Raw genomic sequence first — 20193 nt, forward strand, 5'->3', positions numbered from 1 at the left:
CCATTTCATGAGCTGGTTTGAATTAGGAAAAGTACCCTGATATCTGGACATATCTCTAATCCAAAGAATGGTTTAAAGAGAAAGCAGCGGGGCTCCGAAAATATAACACTATACATCCCCACATGCTGCTACAACTGTGTAAATATAACACTATACATCCCCACATGCTGCTACAACTGTTTAAATATAACACTATACATCCACACATGCTGCTACAACTGTGTAAATATAACACTATACATCCACACATGCTGCTACAACTGTGTAAATATAACACTATACATCCCCACATGCTGCTACAACTGTGTAAATATAACACTATACATCCACACATGCTGCTACAACTGTGTAAATATAACACTATACATCCACACATGCTGCTACAACTGTGTAAATATAACACTATACATCCCCACATGCTGCTACAACTGTTTAAATATAACACTATACATCCCCACATGCTGCTACAACTGTGTAAATATAACACTATACATCCCCACATGCTGCTACAACTGTGTAAATATAACACTATACATCCACACATGCTGCTACAACTGTTTAAATATAACACTATACATCCCCACATGCTGCTACAACTGTTTAAATATAACACTATACATCCCCACATGCTGCTACAACTGTTTAAATATAACACTATACATCCCCACATGCTGCTACAACTGTTTAAATATAACACTATACATCCCCACATGCTGCTACAACTGTGTAAATATAACACTATACATCCCCACATGCTGCTACAACTGTGTAAATATAACACTATACATCCCCACATGCTGCTACAACTGTGTAAATATAACACTATACATCCCCACATGCTGCTACAACTGTGTAAATATAGCACTATACATCCCCACATGCTGCTACAACTGTGTAAATATAACACTATACATCCCCACATGCTGCTACAACTGTGTAAATATAACACTATACATCCCCACATGCTGCTACAACTGTGTAAATATAACACTATACATCCCCACATGCTGCTACAACTGTGTAAATATAACACTATACATCCCCACATGCTGCTACAACTGTGTAAATATAGCACTATACATCCACACATGCTGCTACAACTGTGTAAATATAACACTATACATCCTCACATGCTGCTACAACTGTTTAAATATAACACTATACATCCCCACATGCTGCTACAACTGTTTAAATATAACACTATACATCCCCACATGCTGCTACAACTGTGTAAATATAACACTATACATCCCCACATGCTGCTACAACTGTTTAAATATAACACTATACATCCCCACATGCTGCTACAACTGTGTAAATATAACACTATACATCCCCACATGCTGCTACAACTGTGTAAATATAACACTATACATCCCCACATGCTGCTACAACTGTGTAAATATAACACTATACATCCCCACATGCTGCTACAACTGTGTAAATATAACACTATACATCCCCACATGCTGCTACAACTGTGTAAATATAACACTATACATCCCCGCATGCTGCTACAACTGTGTAAATATAACACTATACATCCCCGCATGCTGCTACAACTGTGTAAATATAACACTATACATCCCCACATGCTGCTACAACTGTGTAAATATAGCACTATACATCCCCACATGCTGCTACAACTGTGTAAATATAACACTATACATCCCCACATGCTGCTACAACTGTGTAAATATAACACTATACATCCCCACATGCTGCTACAACTGTGTAAATATAACACTATACATCCCCACATGCTGCTACAACTGTGTAAATATAACACTATACATCCCCACATGCTGCTACAACTGTGTAAATATAGCACTATACATCCACACATGCTGCTACAACTGTGTAAATATAACACTATACATCCTCACATGCTGCTACAACTGTTTAAATATAACACTATACATCCCCACATGCTGCTACAACTGTTTAAATATAACACTATACATCCCCACATGCTGCTACAACTGTGTAAATATAACACTATACATCCCCACATGCTGCTACAACTGTTTAAATATAACACTATACATCCCCACATGCTGCTACAACTGTGTAAATATAACACTATACATCCACACATGCTGCTACAACTGTGTAAATATAACACTATACATCCCCGCATGCTGCTACAACTGTTTAAATATAACACTATACATCCCCACATGCTGCTACAACTGTTTAAATATAACACTATACATCCCCACATGCTGCTACAACTGTTTAAATATAGCACTATACATCCCCGCATGCTGCTACAACTGTGTAAATATAACACTATACATCCCCACATGCTGCTACAACTGTGTAAATATAACACTATACATCCCCACATGCTGCTACAACTGTTTAAATATAACACTATACATCCCCGCATGCTCCTACAACTGTGTAAATATAACACTATACATCCCCACATGCTGCTACAACTGTTTAAATATAACACTATACATCCCCGCATGCTGCTACAACTGTGTAAATATAACACTATACATCCCCATATGCTGCTACAACTGTTTAAATATAACACTATACATCCCCACATGCTGCTACAACTGTTTAAATATAACACTATACATCCCCACATGCTGCTACAACTGAACTACAACACAGCAAGAGAAGCATGGAAGAACTGTACAGTAATGAAGTGAACACTGAACTACGACACAGCGTGAAAGTGCAGGTGCTCAGGTGCTGAAGTGTCCAGTTCAGGAGTGTGGGGTGTGTGATGTCCAAGGTGAAAGTGCAGGTGCTCAGGTGCTGAAGTGTCCAGTTCAGTTGTGAGGGGTGTGTGATGTCCAAGGTGAAAGTGCAGGTGCTCAGGTGCTGAAGTGTCCAGTTCAGGAGTGTGGGGTGTGTGATGTCCAAGGTGAAAGTGCAGGTGCTCAGGTGCTGAAGTGTCCAGTTCAGTTGTGAGGGGTGTGTGATGTCCAAGGTGAAAGTGCAGGTGCTCAGGTGCTGAAGTGTCCAGTTCAGTTGTGAGGGGTGTGTGATGTCCAAGGTGAAAGTGCTGGCAGTAGTAACTCTGCTGTCATGATGGAATAACCCAAGTCGTTCCCAGCATGCATTGTCAGAGCAAGCTGGTCATCTTTTTACAATCGTACCTATTATAGCTGCAATAACTAATCTGACAGTCTTTCATTTACAATGCCTGTTTAAAATTAGCTATCCTTCTATTAAACTAACCAGATAACACTTTCAAAAATATATATTTTCACAACATTGTAATTCCCAAAGCATGTGACAGGCATTGGTTAGATCAAGCTGCTGTCATAGAACAGCTGTCAGCTTCAATTAAAACAGTCGGTGTCCTGGCAGAATGGAACCAGTCATAATAAGCCCTCTGATCCATTGCTTCTTATTTCCTTTGTGGAAAGCAGGATGTGTATCCAAATATTATTTTGCTTGTTTAGACTTTTCAGTTCATATCTATAATCAAGGATTTAAAAACCGGTCCCCAACAAATCAGGAGGTCTTGTTTTGCAAACATATGGATGACATAAAAGAATCCCTGAGTCTCCAAAAAGACCAGCTTAAACTGTAACTATTGTCTAACGTTGAGAAACACGTCCGTAACCGTAGACACAAAATAATAGCTGGTCTGCTGTCACTGTGAATGCCTCTGCTTATGAGGGCAGCAGTGTGGAGTAGTGGTTAGGGCAGCAGTGTGGAGTAGTGGTTAGGGCAGCAGTGTGGAGGAGTGGTTAGGGCAGCAGTGTGGAGTAGTGGTTAGGGCAGCAGTGTGGAGTAGTGGTTAGGGCTCTGGACTCTTGACCGGAGGGTTGTGGGTTGTGGGTTCAATCCCAGGTGGGGGACACTGCTGCTGTACCCTTGAGAAAAGGTACTTTACCTAGATTGCTCCAGTAAAAACCCAACTGTATAAATGGGTAATTGTATGTAAAAATAATGTGTAAAAAATAATGTAATTGTATGTAAAAAAATAATGTGATATCTTGTAACAATTGTAAGTTGCCCTGGATAAGGGTGTCTGCTAAGAAATAAATAATAATTATGAGAAGCCAATTAAACTGTCTTTCTCCAATGTTGGCTCATGCCTTCTTTAGTTAAATGAAACAAAGTCATCGAATGATCTCATAGATATATTACAAGCAGGCTTGAAAGTTTAATCATCCTTTATGATCAAACTGAACATGTGTAAAGGAAGGAAGCTCCAGACTAAATATATAACCTTCAAATGTCTGATTCCAGTGAAGAATTCCTTATTTCTGCTACTCGGACCCACCTTCCAGACTACACAGCTTGGACTGAAAGCTTGTGTACATTTTGTGACCCTGCAGTCCTGGAATAATTGCTGAAACGTGGACTAACACAACAAATCCCTCAAGAATGCTTTGTTCTGTGAATCGCATATGAATGTTTTACTCTGATAAGCACACTGGCTGCAGAACCAGTGAATTCCAGTGAAATATGATTTGGAATAAGCACCAACACAATCCCCTCTGGCCCTGTTTCTATTTAAATCAATGTGGGGAGTTTCATTATAAATCATACAGAGGGGGAGGGGGCATGTTAACCCTAACCTGGAATGCATTTAAAACCCGAAACAAAATCCTAACATCCATTTGATTTAATACAGACCGAAGAGGATAATGTATACTCTACCTTACAGATTTGCCTTCAACGTGTGTGTGTGTGTATCATATATATGTAGCATATATAACAAAACAGCAGTTCAAGGAGAGAGAGAGAGTAGCCTCACTACACAGACACTACACAGTGCCAGGTTTATACTCACTGCTCAGCACACGGGCCACAATGTGTGTATATATATATATATATATATATATATATATATATATATATTGTAAGACAGCAGGGAGGGGGTTAAATCCTCCCTGCAGAAATCATGTGCGTAGGCACATTTGTTTAGTTTAATTGTCTATTGTTTAATTGTTTAATTATTTGATTGTTAATTATCCCCTGCACCTGGTGGTAATTGAAAATTAGAGCCAGGTGCAGGGTATTTAAGAGAGGCAGTCAGTCTGCTCAGGACTGCTGTGGAGAAGGAAGCAGAAGGTGGTGTGCACTGTTTCCAAGCAGTCACGAGTACGAAGTGGTTGGTGTGTGTTCTGTTTATGACAGGTAAATGGCTTAGCTGTCCTGCGGGATAGTCAGGGACCTGTATACAGTTTAGTTAGTGCTCCAAAGGAGTTTGATTTTTGTTTGTTTTAGTAGTTGTTTATTAAAATTTAGCGAAACCGCGCTTGAAAATCAATTTCTGTGTCTGGGTCAGTCTGGGGCAACGAACGACACATACGATATATATATATATATATATATATATACAGCTATGGCCAAAAGTTTTGCAGCACCCTATAGAATTAACTCATTTTGCTTCATAAAGTCGAATGAAACCTGCTGAATAATGTTAGCATATTGAATTACATACTGCTTTGTAGTTTTCCTTATACTTAACGAAAAACTGACATTTAAAAAATGTGACATTTTGAAATCTAACATGGAATACTGTATTAATATTATGGTTTTCGGTAAAAGACCTAAATTATGTTCATAGTTCAATCCTAAAATTATATATATATATACCAGCCATGAAGAATGACCGAGGCACTTGCCTGGAGAGAGCTTAACTGTGTAAGCACATCATAACTAATGAGGGTTGCAGCGCATGCTTTTTGGATGACCAGTCGATTTGATTGGCTGTGTTCTGATTTATTCTCATGAATATGCATTTGACTTCTACTGATGTGATTGGCCAGCTGCGAGTCTCTATGACTCAACACAACCCTCAACCCAACTAGCAGTGTTAATCACACACTGTCTGAAATAAACCTTCAAGTATCCCAGTTGCTTCAAATGCAAAAAGGGAGGAAATGCATTTGTTACAGAACAATTAAATAAATAACTTTCTCACTGTGGCATAGAATTCTTGGAGGAGTCCGTTGAGTTTGTGAAGATCATAGTTATTTGCATCGCCAAGTTGGATTTGTTGAATTTTAAGAAGTCAAAAAACACTGAAAGCAAAGTTTTTGTGATGATTTTAGTGTTAGCAGCATCTTTGTTTTGTAGTATATATTGTGTAATTCATTTTCTGTTGTCTGCTATTTGATTGGTTATGTGAAGAAGGAAGGACGTTCAGTGTGATGATGTCATTTGAGGGAGTTTGTAAAGAAACTATTGACCAAAAGCAGCATCACAATAGTTGGATCTATTTTTGGTCATGTGATGAGGTTTTAACCAATGCCAAGAGACGAATGCATGCCTTTGTTTCATCCAGAATTGATTATTGTAATGCACTTTTTTTCTGGTGTCCCAAAACATGTGGTATCCCGCTTGCAGCTTGTTTAAACTACCAACAATTCTGACTAAAACCAGAAAAAAGTGAACATATTACCCCTGTTTTGGCCTCTTTACACTGGCTCCCTGTGCAGTACAGAATTGATTTTAAGAATTTGCCATTAACTTATAAGGCCTGAATGGATTAGCACCTAGTTATTTGCAGGAGTCATTTATCTTCCAAACCGCACTGAGATCACAGGATGCGGGGCTGCTGGTTATTCCTAGGGTCAACAAAAGCAACACGGGAGGTAGAGCTTTTTCTTGTAGAGCTCCTAAATTATGGAATGCTCTGCCTTCGTTTGTCAGGGAAGCTGGGACCGTTACAGTTTAAGTCAAGACTAACAGTGCACTTTTATAAAATGGCTTTCTTATCTTAGTGTTTTTAATGTAGCATTAAAATTGCTGCTTTTGTATTATGTGTATACAGTTATTTAAATGGTCTGACTGTGGCAATGGTCTGAGTGTGACATGCTATACAAATGTATTGTGGTTTGTTCTTTTTTTCTGCTATGTACTGTACATAGCAGAAAAAAAATGTGACCATGTTTAATGACACTTGAAATGTATTTGCTTATGATTGTAAGTCGCCCTGGATAAGGGCGTCTGCTAAGAAATAAATAATAATAATAATAATAATAATAATAATACAGTGCTTTGCGATACTTTTGTATAAAAAGCGCTATATAAATGCAATAAATAAATATAAATACATTACAAGCCATAATTTCTGAGGACTGGTTATATATATATATATATATATATATATATATATATATATATATATATATATATATATATCCATCCCCTGTGACCATGTTTAATGAAAAAGTACAATAGACATGCTAAGCCCCTGGGTGAATTGGAGCAGTTTCTCCATAACTTCCTGTTGAATTACAACATTCATTTAAAATGGCTGTGAAAGGCTGGTAGGTACTGTGCGGCCTACAATATGTTCACTGGCCTCAATCTCTTCACTTGCACACTGAGCTCATTCTGCAATGAATGTGTGTGTACTACAGTAACTGCCTTGTCAAATGAGAAAGGACAGTCACTGTATAATAGAGGCCTTTAGAAACCCTGTGCTGCAGAAGGTATTATAGGGGTCAGTCCTCCTTTCAACTGAATGCTCTTCATTTCAATTCACTGTCTTTTCACTGCAGCAGCTGTTTATAACTAGCTGGCTTTCATTTAAAATAAATTGCTTTACCGTATATGACCTGTCTTTTAAATCCATATAGAGGATATGTGATAGAGATATGGGATGCAAGGAAATTGTAAATTGTAAAAATTCTAAAATCGTGCAGTCTTTGGAAAAGGTCACTGGCAAATGAAACAATGTACTGAATACAGAAAAAATCAAGATTTAAAGTGAGGAAACCGTGAAATCATGACAGCAAGAACAGATACAGTACACCAATCCAGCTGGTCGCTTATCATCTGTTAAATACATTGTATTGAATAATATCAGTGCCAGAGATGTGAGCCTAACGCAGAACACAATCGAGGATATGTGAGTTTTTAAGCCACAATGTTATATACCACTTTCCACACAGGGTTGCAGAAGACGTTTGCAGGGATGGTTTCAAGTGAAGGAAACTCAGGTTTCTCATAAAGATGACTAGTAAGGCCGTAAACATCCATCATTAGATGTATATGGATTTCTATTATTTTATATTTAGTTAGTTATTAACAGGGATCCTAGTTTTCCGCAAAAAAAAAACGATACAAAATAAATACATATCTGTGTTATTCCACAATTAAAATGAAAGGCTAAAATTGGTCCCCCCCTTCCCCTCACATTATAACAGTACTATTAAATAACAGTTAACACAGGAAGTATTTATTGGTACACTTTCAAATTCTAAGGAAGTTACAAGCTCACCAGTTCCAGCAATCATATAAACAAACTTTAAAGGTTACAAATACTTCTGTGTAGTAGAGGCCCTAATAATAAAAAACACAAAATACTCTTCATGTTAGTTTATTTCGAGTTCATCTTTGTCATATGGATGGCTATTGCTAATCTTTTTAACCCGATCTTTAGGGGTGATTTTTTATCATTTTCAGCATCTTGTTAATTAGCAACAATGCAAACTGCAGCTGCATTTCAACATGCTGTGACAGCGCACCTCGTTCTTCACCTCTGTACAGCAGAAGCAGTTTTATTGAACAAGTATATTTACATAAATGTAAAGCGACATTGCCTGTGTAAAACAAAAAATTTGGATTCCTAGGATCCCTGGTTATTAATAGGCTTCCACTTACTGTCTAACTAAATATTGACTTTAGACTGTCCCTGGGTCTCTGTGTGCTTATCAGGATTTCTATGCTTCTACACCCACCTGTTTCTCTGTTTGTGGCATCAATATAACATTTTATTTAATATTAAAAGTAACGCTAGTAACAGTTCTTCAAAATGTATACTGCTTAGTTTTTATAATAGCTGGAGCCCGCGTTAGGAGTTATGATTAGGTGAGCAAGCTTGGTAATTTGCAAGGATTTGTATTTCATCACAAAGTGATATAAACAGAACTCACACTCTATCAGGACTTTTTGTAACTTATATTTTTATTAAGCATCCTAAGCAATCCAAGATCTAACCTAAAAACAAATGTCTTTGAACAAAAATGCTGCTTGTACTAGCATGTCTTCATTCAGATCAGGAGACCTATCATCTATCTGTGCGTAAACATTTAGATACAGTGTTTCTACAATGCGCTGCCCACAATGTACCATAATGTAATACACTGATACCCAAGTATCAAATGGTTCCAGCAGTGGATCTTGCTTGCAATCTCTTGCCCATCCTTATTAGTGTGTGACTCATTTTAATGTGAGTGTGGCAGGATGACAGAGGTTTGAGGCTCAGAGACAGTGGAAGGGGCAAAATAATGGTCTTTATTAAACAAAAATAATCAAATAAACAGGCACAAGGGCCAACAAAAAGGTTCAAACAAAATACAGAAATGTAGGCTGGGCATTAGCCTTCACTACAGTTTCTTTTTCAAAAAACTAAACAGCACAGAACACCAACAAACAAAACTCACCCAAAAACTCCTCTCTCTAACAAAGGGTTTCAGCTGTCTTTTATAGTCTGTATTTTACAGGGAGGAATTTAACCCCCTCCCTGCCAATCCAAAACAAACCAAGAATCACAAAAACCATAATAAAAACAGTAAAAACAACAACAATAACAAAACACAAATTTATAGGGGCGAGCTAGCACCCCATCACAGTGACTAATATATGTTCAATAAAAAATAAATGCATAAATAAATAACCCATACTCTGCGGACTGGTATTCATACTTTCCAATTTAAATTAATTTTCAAGGACAGCACTAAAGAACAGTGGGTTACAATATGTGAGGATACTGTCAATTACTTTAAATGAAAGGCTCATAATACAGAACATTTAGAAAGACATGTTTAGTAAAAATTCAGACTGCCATTCCTCAAATGGGGAAAGATCAACCTTGTGGCAATAAGCACAAGTCCTGCATTTCCTGAAATGGCTGCCCCACTTTATTCAGAGCTATTTCTGAAGCATATGAATTGGACTCAAGAAAGCAATCCTCAAGAGTTTATTTTTTAAATCTCAGTAAATGTGATCTGAAGTGTCAAAGCCAAACAATGTTGGTTTCAAATTCAATGCCAAGCCTGGCAGTCACGTGACCCCCTTTTAATTTCTTCTTCCAATTAAAATGTCACCTGGCTTCTGTTGTGTTCTGAAAGCACCATGACAACCACTACTGCCAGCTGCTCCAATATAAATATGCACATCATCATGCCTCATGACTTCCTTTGATAGCTCCGCCTCCATGGTGAAGCAGAGCCCCTCGGTGGGTGAATGTCAGCTCATGACTTCCTTTGATAGCTCCGCCTCCATGGTGAAGCAGAGCCCCTCGGTGGGTGAATGTCAGCTCATGACTTCCTTTGATAGCTCCGCCTCCATGGTGAAGCAGAGCCCCTCGGTGGGTGAATGTCAGCTCATGACTTCCTTTGAAAGTTCCGCCTCCATGGTGAAGCAGAGCCACTCAGTGGTTGAATGTCAGCTCATGACTTCCTTTGAAAGTTCCGCCTCCATGGTGAAGCAGAGCCCCTCAGTAGTTGAATGTCAGCTCATGACTTCCTTTGATAGCTCCGCCTCCATGGTGAAGCAGAGCCCCTCAGTGGGTGAATGTCAGCTCATGACTTCCTTTGATAGCTCCGCCTCCATGGTAAAGCAGAGCCCCTCAGTGGGCGAATGTCAGCTCATGACTTCCTTTGATAGCTCCGCCTCCATGGTGAAGCAGAGCCCCTCAGTGGGCGAATGTCAGCTCATGACTTCCTTTGATAGCTCCGCCTCCATGGTGAAGCAGAGCCCCTCAGTGGGTGAATGTCAGCTCATGACTTCCTTTGATAGCTCCGCCTCCATGGTGAAGCAGAGCCCCTCAGTGGGTGAATGTCAGCTCATGACTTCCTTTGATAGCTCCGCCTCCATGGTGAAGCAGAGCCCCTCAGTGGGTGAATGTCAGCTCATGACTTCCTTTGATAGCTCCGCCTCCATGGTGAAGCAGAGCCCCTCGGTGGGTGAATGTCAGCTCATGACTTCCTTTGATAGCTCCGCCTCCATGGTGAAGCAGAGCCCCTCAGTGGTTGAATGTCAGCTCATGACTTCCTTTGATAGCTCCGCCTCCATGGTGAAGCAGAGCCCCTCGGTGGGTGAATGTCAGCTCATGACTTCCTTTGATAGCTCCGCCTCCATGGTGAAGCAGAGCCACTCAGTGGGCGAATGTCAGCTCATGACTTCCTTTGATAGCTCCGCCTCCATGGTGAAGCAGAGCCCCTCGGTGGGTGAATGTCAGCTCATGACTTCCTTTGATAGCTCCGCCTCCATGGTGCAGCAGAGCCCCTCGGTGGGTGAATGTCAGCTCATGACTTCCTTTGATAGCTCCACCTCCATGGTAAAGCAGAGCCCCTCAGTGGGGTGCATGTAAGCTCATCTTCCTGTGCTTTAGCTGGCAGGGCTCAGGAATAAGGGTGGAAAACCTGTGTCCAGAGTTAAGAATTCAAATGGCAATGCTTACTGACTGGATTTTATCAATAAAACATTTCTTCATATTACGTATTGAAATAATGCAAAAATAAAGACTTAGCCAACGAGGGACAACATGCAGAGCTAATTGTGGTGTTCCACACGACCCTCAGAATCCAACTTGAAACAAATACCTGCATAACTTCAGACTGGAGCAACTCTGTTGACAGTGCTATATATACACTGTTCAAGGTGAAAGTGCTCCACAGGCTAGATGAAAAGATTTACCTCCCACACATGAAATATTGTAAAATACGTTTATTTTGAAACAAGAAAAAACCCAGAAATAGCAAATCCTGCCGCGGTGCTTTTGACTTTCATTAACTCATTCCGCCACACCAGAGACGTATCATGCCAGTCAAGTAATTCAAGTCCCCATTGACCCATTCTCTGCACGCATCACAATCAAAGGGACACAATGGAAGGTGGTGTAAAATATACTGTTTATTCACAAGAACAGGCTACATAAATTGACTATCATACACATATCTGTACAAAGATCATGTGACTGAAAACATTCATGAACCGTATTGGAAAGCTGAACCTGATCAAGGACTGATGAAGTCTTTGAAGAAGCACCCCGTTATTTTGTAGGTAGTATAGATTTGGAGAAGAATGGGAAATTGAATTTATAAAATTGATATTTCAAAACCATTAATTTAGTAGCCTGTGTTTCTAACATGTTTAGGTTTAACTTGGCAGCAGTGAAAACCAGCTCAGTCAAAGACATTTTGAGGCTTGTTCCCAAAGAGACCACATCACTGCTGGGTGCTGCAGTGCTTGGGACAAGTTGACTGGTGTGTACATGCTAATTCATCCCTTGTTTCTCCCGTTGCAAAGGAGCTGCACTATGAGGCTTTCTGAAGCCACTAAAACAATGGTTATATGGTGCTAAGAGAGCTGTTGATTTGTAGTAAGATTCGGTTTTACAAGTCACATGGCAGCTCACAGGTTCCAGCAGTCTAAATCAATTAGCACAGGCTTGTACTGGTCAGCTGTGATCAGCCATCTTGCAATAGGGTTCAGTGGCAGATTATGATTATGATAATGATAATAATAATAATAATAATAATAATAATAATAATAATAATAATAATAATAATAATAATAATACTGTATTTATATATATTTATAGATATGAAATGGGCTCGGCAGCTGTACAGTTTTCAATGCAGAGCACTTTGCAAACCATGATATGTAAATAAATTATAAAATACAAGCAACTCTCCTGAGTTTACAAATAAATGCTATCCTTCATACATTACTATAATAAGGGTGGGTGTGTTTGTTACAGCAGCTTCAGCTGTGGGGAATGGGGGTGAGGATGGCTGCAGGTGGGTTCATTTAGCATAGAAAACAAGCTTTATATAAACATGTAGAGCTGAAACTGCCTCAAGCACCAGATATTAAGAAATATTAATAAACTTTATGCACCACTGAGTAAGACCACACAAAACCAATGTGTTTTCTAATGCAGCTTTGGAAAGAGAGAAGGATATTCATGTGTCTTATAAATACTGTTGCATTGCGTAATGTTCAGGACAAATCAATTAGCAGCCATTTAAGAAAGTGAAATGTACATATCACAATTATCTCAAATGAACTGTATGCAAATAAAAGGGAGGGTTTACGTGAATTGTTGCTGCTGACAGTTTGCATCTAGTTTATACAGTGTCTACTTACATTGGCTTGTTTGAGAATATGTGTTTGATTGGAGATTGAAGTACCTCTGTGGATCATTAAAACCCCTAAACTTCCTACACAAATAGAGGCTCTTACTGAGAGTTGCATCTGCAGAGTAATCAGGGGCAGTCTTTGCATGCTACTTGCAAAGGGAAGAAGAGGTTCCTGAAAACAATGACAAGGTGATGAAGTTAACCGCCCATTTTCTATTTCCTAAGGCTCATCCACTTTTTAAAATGGGAACCACTGATGGAACCAATACAGACCCCATTTTGAATTGACCAAAACATCTTTTTTTTTATTTATGTACAGCGATTGTTGGATTTGTGTTGGATTGCGATGGTCAGTGTTGACTGAAACACGCAGCATGTGAAGTGTTGGACTTTGATCTGACTCATTTTACAAGTCTCAAGTTTGATTCGTTCTTCCTCCAAATGTTCAACTCATTTCAAAATAAAACAATTCAATAAAATAAGATGGTCAAATACTCGCTTGTTTTTTTTTCCACCCCCTATCTCCTTTATGGCTAATCAAGCCCGATTCTACCTCCCTTGTAGAGCAGGGGATCAGGTTCAGTCCTGGGGGGCTTGGCTTCAGGACAAGCAACTGCTCAGGTCAGCCAACAGACAAGACTCTCCGAAACTGCACGCTGACTCTCCGAAACTGCACGCTGACTCTCCGAAACTGCACGCTGACTCTCTGAAACTGCACACTGACTCTCTGAAACTGCACACTGACTCTCTGAAACTGCACACTGACTCTCCGAAACTGCACACCGACTCTCCGAAACTGCACACTGACTCTCCAAAACTGCACATTGTCTCTCCAAAACTGCACATTGACTCTGAGTGGCCTTACGCTTTAACAGTTAAAAAGTAAAAAAGAAGACACAACAGTTAATATGCTGCTTTCTGACTAGTATATAACAATACAAATACAAACTACTGAGAAACAGCAAGTCAGAAGAAGGATAAAACACCAAGTGAAACAAGTCGCAATATTTAGTTCTATTTTTTCTTGTTTTTTTTATAAGCTAGAACCATCTGTACACAAATACGGAAATGTTTGGAAATTTAAATCTTGGCAAGGCACTTGTAGTCCTTATTTTTTTTTTCTTCATTTGCCGGCTTCTCTGTTAGCAGTCCATCATCCACAATTCCTTTCAAGCAAGCAAACCATGTTTACAATCAACTCAAAAACTCCTCTAAAGTGCTCTTTCAGTCTTGCAGGAGATTCTACATCCTCAGATCACACACATCTTTCTTCTGCCCCAGTAATTCCACTCTTCATACTCTCTCTGTGCATTCCTGCCGTCCTTCCCCTCATCGGTGCCTGGAAGTGACGTCGAAGCAGGTGATCATCATGAGATGTTCCTTGCAGAAGTTGACACGACTCTCGAGACGCTCCGTAACGCACTCCAGGGCTTCCAGATACTCCAGGGAATCCACCTCGAATGTCTGCTGCAGATCAACTGCAATCACAATGGAAAATCAAAATGAGGTTCTCTATGTAGGCTTCTTTTCACTTCAGAACCAAGCAAAGCACTAGCAAAGAGTAGAGAGCACAGTGACACAGTGAAAGAGTAGAGAGCACAGTGACACAATGAAAGAGTAGAGAACACAGTGAAAGAGTAGAGAGCACAGTGAAAGAGTAGAGAGCACAGTGAAAGAGTGAAAGAGCTGAGAGCACAGTGACAGAGTAGAGAGCATAGTGACAGAGTAGAGAGCACAGTGAAAGAGTGAAAGAGCAGAGAGCACAGTGAAATTGTGAAAGAGCAGAGAGCACAGTGAAAGAGTGAAAGAGTAGAGATCACAGTGAAACAATGAAAGAGTAGAGAGCACAGTGAAAAAGTGAAAGAGTAGAGAGCACAGTGAAAGAGTAGAGAGCACAGTGAAAGAGTAGAGCACAGTGAGAGTAGAGAGCACAGTGAAACAGTGAGAGCAGAGAGCACAGTGAAAGAGTGAAAGAGCTGAGAGCACAGTGAAAGAGTAGAGAGAATAGTGACAGAGTAGAGAGCACAGTGAAAGAGTGAAAGAGTAGAGAGCACAGTGAAAGAGTAAAAGAGCAGAGAGCACAGTGAAAGAGTAGAGAGCACAGTGAGAGCAGAGAGCACAGTGAAAGAGTGAAAGAGCAGAGAGCACAGTGAAAGAGTGAAAGAGCAGAGAGCACAGTGAAAGAGTGAAAGAGTAGAGATCACAGTGAAACAATGAAAGAGTAGAGAGCACAGTGAAAAAGTGAAAGAGTAGAGAGCACAGTGAAAGAGTAGAGCCCAATGAGAGTAGAGACCACAGTGAAACAGTGAGAGCAGAGAGCACAGTGAAACAGTGAAAGCGTAGAGAACACAGTGAAACAATGAAAGAGTAGAGAGCACAGTGAAAGAGTGAAAGAGCAGAGAGCACAGTCAAAGTGTGAAAGAGCAGAGAGAACAGTGAAACAGTGAAAGAGCAGAGAGCACAGTGAAAGAGGGAAAGAGTAAAGAGCACAGTGGAACAGTGACAGAGTAGAGAGCACAGTGAAAGAGTAGAGAGCACAGTGACAGAGTAGAGAGCATAGTGAAAGAGTGAAAGAATAGAGAGCACAGTGAAAGAGCAGAGAGCACAGTGAGAGCAGAGAGCACAGTGAAAGAGTGAAAGAGCAGAGAGCACAGTGAAAGAGTGAAAGAGCAGAGAGCACAGTGAAAGAGAGCACAGTGAAAGAGTAGAGAGCACAGTGAAACAATGAAAGAGTAGAGCACAGTGAAACAATGAAAGAGTAGAGAGCACAGTGAAACAATGAAAGAGTAGAGAGCACAGTGAAAGAGTAAAGAGCACAGTGAGAGCAGAGAGCACAGTGAAACAGTGAAAGAGTAGAAAGCACAGTGAGAGCAGAGAGCACAGTGAAACAATGAAAGAGTAGAGAACACATTGACACAGTGAAACAGTAGAGAGCACAGTGAAACAGTGCTAGAGCATAGGCAAGAATGGTAAGAGTAGCATGGTAAAGAATGATAAACCATGGTAATGCATGATTAACTGCTAGATAATGTTGTTCCCTATACTATAATGTAGCCATTCAGACTGGGGTGAGAACATGACTGATTTTATTAAAAGAGGGCATTTCAGACTGACCAATCCAGTCCACTTTTTAACCCCCTACAATTTTAACTATATCATAATAAATTCCTCTAATTAGCTTTCATCTAATTACTTGGCCTTTCAGCTTTTCAATTTCTTTCCCATTTGTATTCAGTCTTTTTTAATATTTTTTTTATTTTATTTTATTAAATTCAATACAGGTCCAGCCTATCATAAATCTTGGAAGGAACATGCTGAACTGTGACAGCGGGTTACCAGTGAAGACAGACAAGTTTTTTCAGGAGCCTTTATAGTGAGCACTTTCTTTCAAAAACCTGCTGCTTCTGAAGCCCACAGCTCCTTCAATATTTACTGTGCAACACGACGCGTTAATGGAAATGTTAATTACTGTGCTACATGGCGCATAGTATTGCAAATGTGCAGAGACTGGCTGAGATAGCACTGAGATTTCCAATAAAAAAATAAGAGGGAACAAACAAGAACTATCACAGGCTAGGATAGAGATACAATACACTGCAACAAACATTGTGGGATATCCATCGATCCTCATTCCCAGTGTACATGATCAATGCAGGATCTGTATTAGTGTCCATGATGGTCACACACCCTGTTGATCTGCAGAGAGTGGACACTTGGGACCCCCTTCTCTAGCATGACACTGACTTGTAACATTTATTACCCCTCTCCGAATAGCCCTCAATTGTTTGCAGCAGTGTATTTCTAACCTATTACAACAACATTGATTTCTATGCAGTGCCTTACCATGTGAAGACCTGCACATCTCAAGGTGCTTTACACAGTTAAAAAAAATACACTATCTAAGAGAGAAATAAACAAACCAATCATAAAATCAGGACATAAACACAAAAAACAGATTTGGCTATAAAAGCTGCTCAAGGGCCATAACCAAATGCGAGATCAAACAGATAAAGTCTTAAGACCTTTCTTAAACCTATCAACTGACTGGCAGTTTCTGATGTCAATGGCATGGTCATTCCATAGTACAGGAGCCAGGTAGCTAAGACCAAGACCAACCCGTTTTACATCAGGAACAACTAGCAGACCAACCTGGGAGGATCTAAGGGTACGAACCGGCTGGTAAGGACAAAGTAATTCAGTAAGGTAAGCAGGACCAGTACCATTGAGTGAGTGATACGTCAGGAGAAGTAGTTTAAAAGAGATACGATGCTTGAATGAAGTTTAGCCAGGACTGGTGTAATGTGGTGGTACTTTTAGTACCAGTCAGGATTCTGGCAGCTGCGTTCTGAACTATTTGTAAACTATCAATTGCTTTGGATGAAAGGCCTGCAAATAGGGAGTTACAATAGTCAAGCCTAGAGGTTACAAATGCATGGATCAAAATCTCAGCAAAATGGAAATGGAAAAAAGAGGATTTGACAACTGAAGAAATATGTGCCTCAAAAGACATTGTGGTGTCTAAATGTACCCCAAGGCTCTTTATAGAAGCTGAAGGCAGCAGTAGATAGTTACCATAACTTAGCTGAAAAGAAGTGAAAGATTTCAATTGTGTTTTAGAGCCAGTAAGCAGAAGTACAGTTTTACTAGCATTTAGCTGCAAAAACTTAGCAGACATCCAAGATTCAATGTCTGCAAGACACTCGGTAAGCACGAATATATCAGAAGAAATGTTAGTATTCAATTTCAGATCTAGCTGTGTGTCATCAGCATATGAATGACACTGAACACTGTGTCTACAGATGATCTCACCCAGGAGCAACATGTAGATGTTAAAGAGCAGTGGGCCCAAAACCGAGCCTTGGGGGACGCCGGAATTAACTTCCAAGTGAGATAGTGGAGATTCACCAAATTTAACATATTGTGTTCATCCCAACAGATAAGACACAAACCAATCAAGAACACCATCATCTATCCCGACAACAGATTTTAGTCTGAACAAGAGTATAGAGTGGTTGACAGTATCGAAGGCAGCTGACAGGTCCAAAGACAGCAACAAGGAGAGTGCACCCAAGTCAGAATTTAACAAGAGGTCATTTAAGACACAAACCGAAGGCGTCTCAGTGCTGTGAGTAGGCCTAAAGCCAGTTTGGAAGAGCTCAGATATGCTGTTAGTGGTAAGCTGGTCTTGTAGTTGTTTGGCCACAATATGTTCAAAAAATTTTAGACAAAAAAGAAAGATTCGAAATGGGATGGTAGTTATTAAGACAGGAGGCATCAAGGGAATGCTTTTTTAGAACAGGGGTAATTATTGCAGTCTTGAGAACAGAAGGAACATGACCATGAGATAAAGAAAGATTAATACTATGAGTCAAGGCTGGAGCAAGATCCTTCCCATAGAACAAGCCATGGGTCAAGGGAACAGATTGTGGGCTTCAAGTCAAGAATCTCATCTGGGTTAGTACAGGAGAAAGGGATACACTTTGGTGTATGAGGCAACACTGAGGAGGGAGGACAAGCTTAAGTTCTAGAAAAGTAACACATAACCTATAGACCTCCTAGAACTTATACATTATTCTAGAATGGCTCTACAAAGAAATCCAGTACAATACTATTGCTATTCTAAAGGGGGCCTTTATAAAGTAGTATAAAGGTCTGTAACATATGGCTATATATAATGTACATGCCTCAGTGTATTAAGAAAGGAAGTGAAACGCAGGATGATGTATTGTAGATCAGAAGTGGATGAAGTGTTTTTTCTAAACAGCTTTTTGTGGGAAAGAGAAGCCATCTTTTTACTGCAGTATTTTAAATGGTTAAAGATGATTAACACATGCAGTACATGTATTTTTGTTTCACACTTTATTTCTATAAATCTTACATTCGCTGGTCCATTTCTCAGGTTCAAGCATCAGGTGCTGTTTGGTCGCCTCCAGTTCCTTCTTAAGCCACTCATATCTGGCTCGAACCTCAGTGATTCTCTGCTGTCTGTTCTCCAGAATCTTCAGCTTGGCACTGAAGTATACCACTTCCTAATAATGTGGAAAGCAAACAATTTATTTACAGCAACAAATACATCTGCCCACAAACAGAAAATCACTTTGAAGCACTGTGTACAATGTACTAAATGTCTCATTTCCGTAGTCACAGAGTCTCTAGTTATTAAGCAGGTCTCTCACCCAGTTGCCTGTTAGTCACAGCATCTCTAGTTATTAAGCAGGTCTCTCACCCGGTTGCCTCTTAGTCACAGCGTCTCTAGTTATTAAGCAGGTCTCTCATCTGGTTGTCTCTTTGTCACAGCATCTCTAGTTATTAAGTAGGTCTCTCACCCGGTTGCCTCTTAGTCACAGCATCTCTAGTTATTAAGCAGGTCTCCCACCCGGTTGCCTCTTAGTCACAGCGTCTCTAGTTATTAAGCAGGCATCTCTCACCTGGTTGTCTCTTAGTCACAGCGTCTCTAGTTATTAAACAGGTCTCTCACCCGGTTGCCTGCCCCTCTCCTCTTCTGGAGTCGTTCCACATCATCTATTTCGTATACTTTGATCTCAAAGGGTTCAGTCGGCCCTCTCTGTGCAGGCCGCAATGGCCCGTCTACCCAGCGTACCCCAGGGCTGTTGGCAGGCTTCCGGACTGGTGAGGTTGCATCGAGGGACAGAGTCGAGATCAAGCGACGCCTCTGAGTCCCTGTGAAATAGGCCAGGATGAATATATAATCTCATTTTCAATCAAGCTTGAAGGAAAGCAACGGTGGAATTAATATAGAGGGTGCTAATAAGATGCACCATTAAAATAGACCTGCGGTATCCTGACCAAATCACCAGTATATATTTTGGTATCATATAACTAATTACTCAAAGTCCCACAATGACAACTTTGGGGGAAGATCAAAACCTTTTTGTTTAGAAGGAGAATATATTGACCTGGAGGTAAACTTTTTCTGAGTTAAACTTTGCAATTGACTTTCTTGTGCTTGTGTAATTGTTCAAATATTCTAATCATTTTTCTCCTTAGTGTTTTTCAATTTGATAAGCCCCTCTGGAGTTCAAGGAAGTGATAGCAATCTCTTTCTAGTCATTTCTTCCTAGTTACCGTACTCCGGTCAGAAATCCAA

General features: G+C 40.0%; 1 protein-coding gene across 1 annotated transcript in view; it reads right to left on the bottom strand.

Moving 5' to 3' along the window:
* Positions 1-11835: 11835 nt before the first annotated feature.
* The window catches only part of LOC117403026 (kinesin-like protein KIF26B), a 189288-nt gene continuing 180930 nt past the window's right edge, over positions 11836-20193 (bottom strand). Inside the window, exons 13-15 of the mRNA XM_059023479.1 lie at positions 19564-19766; positions 18964-19114; positions 11836-14563 (exon numbers count right to left, since the gene is read on the bottom strand). Of these exons, the coding sequence (XP_058879462.1) occupies positions 14415-14563; positions 18964-19114; positions 19564-19766 (503 nt within the window). The 3' untranslated portion in view covers positions 11836-14414. The remainder of the gene's footprint in view (positions 14564-18963; positions 19115-19563; positions 19767-20193) is intronic.

Source organism: Acipenser ruthenus, chromosome 5, assembly GCF_902713425.1.
Source record: "Acipenser ruthenus chromosome 5, fAciRut3.2 maternal haplotype, whole genome shotgun sequence".
NCBI lineage: Eukaryota > Metazoa > Chordata > Actinopteri > Acipenseriformes > Acipenseridae > Acipenser > Acipenser ruthenus.